The sequence below is a fragment of the Ovis aries genome, chromosome 3 (assembly GCF_016772045.2).
Source record: "Ovis aries strain OAR_USU_Benz2616 breed Rambouillet chromosome 3, ARS-UI_Ramb_v3.0, whole genome shotgun sequence".
NCBI classification, from domain to species: domain Eukaryota; kingdom Metazoa; phylum Chordata; class Mammalia; order Artiodactyla; family Bovidae; genus Ovis; species Ovis aries.
In genome coordinates, this window is record NC_056056.1 from 177,313,440 (window position 1) to 177,322,536 (window position 9,097).

The window sequence follows — 9,097 nt, forward strand, 5'->3', positions numbered from 1 at the left end:
ATTCTGCTATAGAAAGCACAATTGATTTTTGGATTAAATTATATCCAAAATGTTTGTTAATTTTCATTAATTTAATAACACATGAGTGGTTTTTTTTCTTCTGCTTGAATTCATACACTGGTAATATAATAACTTTGATTCTTCCTAACTTTATATTACTTCCTGCTTATGCTGTGGGTGAAAATCTCGGTACAGTACTCAGTAGAAGTGATTGTGAGCTTGTGACTTTAGCTCTCAGTCTGCAAGCTCACATTCCAGGGTGAGAGGCTCTGTGTACAACCTTTCAGTCGTCACTATCAGATTAAGAGAATTCTCGGGTGGGATGGGGAGGGAGATGGGAGGAAGGTTCAAGAGGGAGGGGAGGAATGTATACCTGTGGCTAATTCATGTTGATGTTTGGCAGAAACCCACGCTATTCTGTAAAGCAATTGTCCTTCAATTAAAAATAAATAAATTTAAAATATAAAAGAGAAAATTCTCTTTCATTCTTTATTTCCTAACAGATTTTTAAACTTTTAAGAAGTTCTGATTTTTTAAAGAATCAAGTGCTTTTATTGTCCTTTTAAATGGCCATGTAATTTTCTCATTTAATTTGTAACTATGATAAAGGATTCTTCCAGGCAGTAATGTGGATTTAGGGACAAGAAGAAAGATGACCTTGGTATCTATGAGAAGAGGGAGTTTTAAAAATTTTTGTTGGAGTGTAGCTGCTTTACAATGTTGTGTTAGTTTCTGCTGTTCAGCAAAGTGAGTCAGCCGTACGTATACATAACACGTCTCCTCTTTTTTAGATAGCCTTTCCATTTAGGCCACCGCAGAGCACTGGACAGAGTTCCCTATGCTATGCAGCAGATTCACGCTAGTTATCTATTTTATATATAGTAGTCTATATATGCCAGTCCCAGTCTCCCAATTCATCCCGCCCTCTCTTCCCCCACTTTATAACCATAAGTTTGTTTTCTACATCTGTGACTTTATGAGAAGGGTGGTTTTTAAGTGTTTAGAATCTATTACCAAAATTCCACACTTGTGAAGGAGGTAAAGTTAGGGATAACCAATGACTGAATTTTTGTCAACGGCATGCAAGCAAAACTTTTGTGACCCATCTCTTGGCGTTCCCCAGTTCAAAAAACATCTCCCACAGGCCTCTGCAGGATCTTTCCACTTTGGCTCTCTTGATGTAAGGGTAATGGAAGCTCGTAAGCCACATGTCAAAGACAGCAGAGCCATAAAGGACGGAAGGATCACGTGATCCCAGAGTCACTGTTCAGGAGAGATTCATCCTCCAGCCAGGAATACCAGTACTGGAATTTTAATAAGTGAGAAGTAAACTTCTATTGAGTTAAGCTCTTTCCCCCGTTTCATCAGTGTTTCCTTAAATCATATAAATTTCCCCAAGTTTTTGTTGTTACAGAAGGAGGATAAATCTTATCACTATCATAAGCAGGATGATGGCAGTGTGTTTTTCTTCCACCTTCTTCAACCATAAAAATGACTTGACCAGATTCCTGGTGTGAGTGACAGAGAGGGAAGGATTAGAGAGATGAGGAGGCGCCTGTGGTGAAACTTGTCACTTAGATGGAGAAGTCGATTGGGGAATGGGAGGCACCGTGAGCCTATTTCTCTTGGATAAGAGGGTGTCCATCCAGTAATGGGGATCTGGGGACAGGGAGGCAGATTGGCCCTGAAAGCTATCAGAAGAGTGATTTAAGTGAAATAATGTCATGATTTCTTAAGTAGAATTCAAAGGTCCAGTTTTACTGTGACCAAACCTACCAGTTCCCTCATATGAACAGAAAATCTATTCACCAAAATTCCAAACTGTTAAGGAAAGGAAAGCCCAAGAGGCCAAGATATAGTGCATATTTTATTTGTTTGCTTTTGACAGCAGAATCATAAGGCATTTGCTTTTGCTACAGAAAGAGGACAGAACTATGTTAGGAAACCAGAGAAATAAATTGTGACTCTGGCTTGCTCTGGCTTCTCAGTTTCCACTTTTGCTTCCAGCCACACCTTCTCGCCTACGTGCAGCGGCAGGGTCAACATGCCAGAGAGATTCCTGGGCTCTTTGGTGGAGACCTGATGCTTTTCTAAGACAGAATTTTTGTCCCTCATCAGCTGAACAGTCACCTTGCAGTGATGGAGATCCACATCGAAGAGGAAATGGTAATTTCCTGGCACCCTGCATGTGAAGACCCCAGTGTCCTCCTGTAAGTCTCTCTGGGCATTGTACAGGACCTCTGTGAAGGGGACAGGCTTCGAAGGTGAAGGCAGCTGGCCACTGAGCTTCACAGTGAAGGCGGACTTTCTCTGGCATGGGCATTTTACACTTGGTCCTGAAATTCCCGTCACACCTGGTAAACCTGGTATTCCTTAGAGAAATGGACAAGACACAGTAAAAAGGTCATAGAATCCAATAAAAAGATGATTCCCAGTCAGTGTGTGAAACCACCACTTTTTATTTTGTTAAATAACATCATGGCTAAGAGATTGATATTTGCTGTATGATTAAATGGTTTCAAGTCACATCTCTGAAACTGACCAGCTGTGTAATCTTACTAAAAGTTAATCAACCTTTCTGGGCTGTATTTTCTCATCTGAAAATATTATTATTGACGTCTCATGTGTTTATTGTGAAGTTGTAATGAGACAATGCGCGTAAGGTACTTATAGTACATATGCGTGGTGCATATGTATTATTTGATAAGGCCCATGATAATAGCCCCATAAGAGATGACACACAACTGTGATCTTTCCTGAGAGCCCCTCTTGGTCTGGTCTCATTGGCTACAAAGAAGTCCTGGTAACCAGGACAGAATCCGGGAAGAATCTTGCTTTGTACTCAGGTGCTCCCTGGGCATCATCCTTGTATGCGTGCTGCATATGTATTATTTCCTATATATTATTTCATCCTGACTTGGGTGGGACTAATTCTTGCTACAGCTTCCCTGGTGGCTCAGTCAGTAAAGAATCTACCTGCAGTGCAGGAGACCCGGGTTTGATCAGATTAGAATCATTAGCAAGAATTTTCCTTCTCCAGAGGATCTTCCCAGCAGAAATTTTCCTTCTCCAGGGGATCGTCCCAACCTTGGGAAGGAAAATCCTTGCTAATGATTCTAATCTTACTGAAGACAATGAAAAGGCCTGGGTGTCTAAGTCTGGGGACCAGAAAGCCTTTGGATTACCAAATCTAAACCTTAAGGCCCATGATAATGGCCCCATAAGAGATGACACACAGCTGTGATCTTTCCTGAGCGCCCCTCTCGGTCTGGTCTCATTGGCTACAAAGAAGTCCTGGTAACCAGGACAGAATCCGGGAAGAATCTTGATTTGTACTCAGGTGCTCCCTGGGCATCATCCTTTTCATAAGAACTAGGTTTGGGGTTCTAAGTGCTCAATGAAACCCAATGTTCTGATGATATATGATGCCCTGCTACACTTATTAAACCCCCCTTTTTTGCTGTTTATCAGACAGTCTGATTCATGATGCTGACTCTACTTAGCACATGTTCCCAGCGTGACTAACCCACATGGATACTAGTACCCTGGTTCTAGAACTAGGCCAGTCTCTCTTGTTCCCTGTGACTTGAGCTCTGGTTCCCCTGCCCTGGGACCCAGCCGTACAGCTGACCATTTTCTCCACATTCTTTTAATCCTCAATGCATTGTGCTCCTGAGTTTATGAGGATTATGACATTCCTACCAAAAACATGAAACAGGAGTTGCAAATAAAAAGCAGAGGAATGTATTTCTCACCTCTGGGACCAGGAGGCCCTCTTATACCTGGAGGTCCTGGGTGTCCTGGAAGCCCTGGAGGTCCGGCACACCCTGCTTTCTCCAGGACAGCATTTGCCATTAGGATGACGCTGACCAATATCCGGAGATCTTGATTACAGGAACAGAGAGGTTTTTTTTGTTTGTTTGTTTTTTATTTTGTTTTATTTATATATGAAGGGTGAATAGGTAGAGTTGCAACCTGGCCCAGGAAAGGTATCATGTCTAGAACTAAACACATGGACTCAAATAACAACTTTGCCCTTACTAGCAAACCGAGCAAGTCACTCCCTGAAATTTCCTTATTATTATACAGCAATAATTACTCAGTTAAAACTGTTTCTGAATCCTGAAAGGTCAACATTTTTTCTTCATCTGTCCTTGAACTGCTAGAACACAGAAAGCACCCAAACACAATTCTTAAATACAAAATCCTTTACTCTTATGAGAACCTACCACATCTCTCTTTCTCTTTAGTCGCTAAGCCGTTTCCAACTCTTACGACCTCATGGATTGTAGCCCGCCAGGCTCCTCTGTCCATGGGATTCTCCAGGCAAGAATACCGGAGTGGGTTGCCATTTCCTTCTCCAGGGGATCTTTCCAACCCAGGAATTGAACCCAGGTCTCCTCAATTGCAGGCAATTTCTTTACCAGCTAAGAGGGGATCCCCAACCTACTACATATTGAATGCTTATTATGGAAAAGACACTGGGCTAGCAACATCATATCAGTAAGAAGTCATCACATGCCTGGTATTTTTGCCATAAGCATCTTTGCCCCAAGCATTTTCACCACAATCATTTTTGCTACATAATTAATTTGCCATAAGGCAATTTTGCCATAAAAGAAAAAACAGTTCAGTTTCAACTGGCTGACAGTTGTTTGGTTATTTCTCCATGGATGCAGTACTCCCATTTTTATGTTACATAAATCTTAGTCCTCATAATGGTCCTGATAGTGATGAGTAGGCGTGGTGATCTTAAAACAGTGGATGATAACAGCTACATATAAAGACTTGATAGAAAATAAGTGGATAAAACTTACTACAAGTGTGAAATAAGATAGTACAAAGTCAGACTGCATACCATCCTAGAAAATAACAACATATCAGTTTGCAAATCCTTGGGTAGATTTGAAGGCAAAGAGTTGAACCAGTATTTCCCATGGAACTTTGGAACATCTGTCATTGGACATGTGACACAATGTTAAGAGAGCAACAGTCCTGTAGAGGATTTCACAATGCAATACAGAGCTCAGTTACAAATATGCACCTTTAGTATTTGAAAACTGAAGGAGGAAGTTTTAGCAAAAAAGTGCAATGCTGAATGAAGAGAACTCTACAAGTAAAAGAAAAAAAAAAGACAAGTGCTTAAGTACAACCTACAAAGTAAAATCAGTTATTTGCATGATATTGTCATGAATCTGCACATTTTTAATGTATTCAAATAATTGTACTTCACAATTAATTTTTTAAAATTTCATTATTCATTTCTTAAATGTTTTGTTATATCCTTTAAGTGTCCCTCTTGTATCTTTCGTTATTTTTATCTTTTAGAGCAAAATTGCCTTGTGGCCGGTTAGTTATGAGGCAAAAATGTCTGTAGTGAAAACGCCTGGGACCATGATGTCTGTGGCAAAGAATCTGGTGGTCTAGAACTGTACCTAGAACTGTTCATTACACCCCTACAAGGGAAAGTTTAGATTTCATTTTACAGATTAGTGGTTTAAGATTCAAAGAGGTAATTCTACTTACTTCCAACCAGATTGCTAGTCAGCTACAACCTGAGGGTGCGTGCTTGTATGCCCAGTGGAATCCAACTCTTTGCAACCCCATGGACTGTAGCTCGCCAGCCTCCTCTGTCCATGGCATTTTCCAGGCAAGAATACTGAAGCCAGTTGCCATTTCCTCCTCCAGGGGATCTCCTGATCTAGGGTTCGAACCCCCGTCTCCCGCATTAGCAGGTGGATTCTTTACCACTGAGCCTCCTGGGAAACCCCAGTTACAGTCTGAGGCAAGATTCTTATTCAAAGCATTCTGAATTAAGAATCAGCGTTCTCAGCTATGTGCTTTCAATTAGTTAATTAATTGTTAGCTGATGGCCCTGCCCTCTCATTTCTCCAAACCCTCTGCTCTTGGCTCTCACTTTTCTCATCCAGCTAAGTCTTATAGCACAGCAACCCACAAGAAGCACCTTGATTTGGATTGTATTCACTCTGTGTTTATGTTATGTTTCTGTCTTCCAGAGAAATAATTTCAGAAAACCTATTTGGGGCACTAGAATATTCACCTCCGTTAACAAAATGATACACTCCATCTATCCTCTTACAAATACTTGACCCCCCTCCCACAACCTCCGTCCACCTCCTACCAGCCATTCTCAGGACAGAGCCTTTCCTCTGTGGGATGGGCGTCTCTCAGATTTCTTTCTGAAATGCCTAGCTGTGTGTCTGAGTCTTGGGCTCTGGTCACTGCTCACTCCGTCAAGGCCTTAGCTAAATGATACGAAGCTGCCAGTTCAAATATTTATCCCTGGTTGAAACTGAGAAAACAAAATTAATATTTAATCACACAGTGGACTTAGGCCACCCCCTGTTTCTGAATTTGGATCTTGGGCCCAGTAGGACTGTTAACTAGAAGTCCTAAGTCATTTTCAGATTTCCCTTCCAGCAGGTCTATTATGGAAGCAGCTGTCAATACATATAAGGCCAGGATAAGGAGGTCATTTCTCCTGTTCTGACTTCTTTCTGAAGATTTATCCCTTATGTTTAACCACAGATCTGGAGACATCACAGACCGTTTTCTGAACAGAAGGCCAAATGCAGAGCAGGAAGTCTAGAATTGAGGGTAATTCCCAGTAAGAATAATGTACTAGGGGAACCAACATTGTGATACATAATTAAGCGGTCAAACAAATGTGGAGTATGCAGTGCTAATTAATATTAGATACTATTTTACCACGGGCTTCCCAGGTGGTGCTAGTGGTAAATAACTCACCTGCCAATGCAGGAGATGTGAGACTCAGGTTTGATCTCTGGGTCGGGAAGATCCTCTGGAGAAGGGCATGGAAACCCTCTTCAGTATTCTTGCCTGGAGAATCCCGTGGACAGAGGAGCCTGGGGGGCTACAGTCCATAGGAGTGGAAAGAGCTGGACACTACTGAAGTGACTTAGCACGCACGTGTTATTTTAACATGCATGGCACTTGCCTCTTTTGATCCCAATGACAATCTTATAAGGAAAATATCTGTAATTTATTATATTTTATACAAATAAAACTATTTATAGAACACTCCATATTCTTATTGCTGCTGCTAAGTCGCTGCAGTCGTGTCCGACTCTGTATGACCCCATAGACGGCAGCCCACCAGGATCCTCCGTCCCTGGGATTCTCCAGGCAAGAAGACTGGAGTGGGTTGCCATTTCCTTCTCCAGTGCATGAAAGTGAAAAGTGAAAGTGAAGTCACTCAGTCGTGTCCAACTCAGCGACCTCATGGACCGCAGCCTACCAAGCTCCTCCATCCATGGGATTTTCCAGGCAAGAGTACTGGAGTGGGGTGCCATTGCCTTCTCCGCCATATTCTTATTACCCTTTTAAAATTCTTTCTCCCTGGAATTCTTATGCCCCTGAACTTTGATGAACTCTAAAATTTGGGTCAAATGTTTCCTTTCGTATTTGTATCAAATATATAAATGTATGGGAAGAAGACATTTTTATAAAGAGAATAAATTAGAAGTTAGTTCTGAGTTAGAGTAGGGGACAGCTCAGTACTGAATGCAGTGAAGTGGGTGAACTATAATTCAAAAGCGAATAACTGCTTGTTATTTTCCTGTAAACCACTACTTGCCTAGGATGCAAGGCCAACTGGCATATCAATGGTTGTCAAAGGGAATAAATTCGTCTGATCTAGCACTGGACTGTAAATGCCCGGTAAGCAACCCAGAACACGTAGGTAAGTGAATCCTTTGACTTCACTTCTAGAATATTTTTTGCAAGCAAAGGGTTGAACTGTTGTCAGTACTTTGCTTTTGTGTAATAAAATATTGATCTTTTTTTAAAAAAATCAATGTTGTACTAAGGATATATCTAATTGATGATAATAGAGATTTCCTTCATCAAGGAAAGGTTAGAACTTGACCGCACATAGAATAAGATGGGGAAACACTTTATCTTCTCATGTGTGCCCTAAATTCTATTTGGAGAAAGTACTTCTTGTCAGGGAGAGTCCTTGCTAAGGATATGTGTTTTGATGTGGCTGCAGCTGGAGCCAAAGCCACAGGGAAGAGAATTAAATGATCATGCATGCACCAGACATAATTTTCAGACCGTAAATATGATGTCCACAGTAGCTGTTTTGGAAGATGTTCTTTATCAAGTTGAGGAAGTTCCCCTTTATTCCTAGCTTGCTAAGAGTTTTTATTATGAATATGTATTGAATTTTGTCAAATTATGTTTCTGCATCAATTGATATAATCATATGATTTATGATCTGCTCAATTTTAAGATTTAGTATATAATGTTCGTGATCAAGACACTGTTGTATTGGCAGAGGGATACAAACGTACGTCAGTGGAACATAAAAGAAAGCCTGCATAAATTACACACAATCAGCCTATTTTTCACAAAGATGCAAAGCTAATTCAGCAGAGAAAAGATAGTTTTCAACAAGAGGGAATATATGTACACGTGTAGCTGATGCACTTTGCTGTGTAGTAAAAACTAACACAACATTATAAAGCAAAAGGACTCCAATAAAAAATTTAAAAATGATGTTGAAACAATTGGTGGTCGAAAAAATTAGTATTAACCTAAACCTCATTTGTTGTTTGTTTGTTCAGTCACTAAGCAGTCTGACAGTTCAGTCTGACTCTTTGCGACCCCATGGACTGCATGCAACACCCCAGGCTTCCCTGTTCTTCACCATCTCTTGGAGCTTGCTCAAACTCATGTCCATTGAGTCAGTGATGCCATCCAACCATCTCATCCTCTGTTGCCCTCTTCTCCTCCTGCCCTCAATCTTTCCCAGCATCAGGGTCTTTTTCAATGAGTAGGCTCTTCACATCAGGTGGCCAAAGTATTGGAGCTTCAGCTTCAGCATCAGTCCTTCCAATGAAAACCTTATGCCTCATACAAATATTGACTCCAAGTGGATAATAGATCTCAATGTAAAATGTAAAACTGTAGTACTTTTAGAAGAAAACATTGGAGAAAAATATTCCGAATCTTGGGCTAGGTAGAATTCTTGATGGAGGAGAAGGCAATGGCATCCCACTCCAGTACTCTGGAAAAGCCCATGGAAGGAGGAGCCTGGTAGGATGCAGTCCAT

The 9,097-nt window shown here is 41.0% G+C and overlaps 1 protein-coding gene across 1 annotated transcript; it reads right to left on the bottom strand.

Moving 5' to 3' along the window:
- Positions 1–1,854: 1,854 nt before the first annotated feature.
- Positions 1,855–6,272, bottom strand: LOC101119895 (protein HP-20 homolog). The gene is made up of 3 exons (XM_004006713.5): positions 6,143–6,272; positions 3,756–3,884; positions 1,855–2,372 (listed from the first exon to the last, which is right to left on the bottom strand). The coding sequence occupies exons 1-3, from the start codon at positions 6,147–6,149 to the stop codon at positions 1,933–1,935; spliced, it is 576 nt and encodes a 191-aa protein (XP_004006762.3). The 5' UTR covers positions 6,150–6,272; the 3' UTR covers positions 1,855–1,932.
- Positions 6,273–9,097: the final 2,825 nt, after the last annotated feature.

Coding starts and splice junctions, on each gene's coding strand:
- LOC101119895 (XM_004006713.5), bottom strand. Junction 2,373..3,755: donor AGGGCCTCCTGGTCCCAGAG/GTGAGAAATACA, acceptor CATTTCTCTAAG/GAATACCAGGTTTACCAGGT.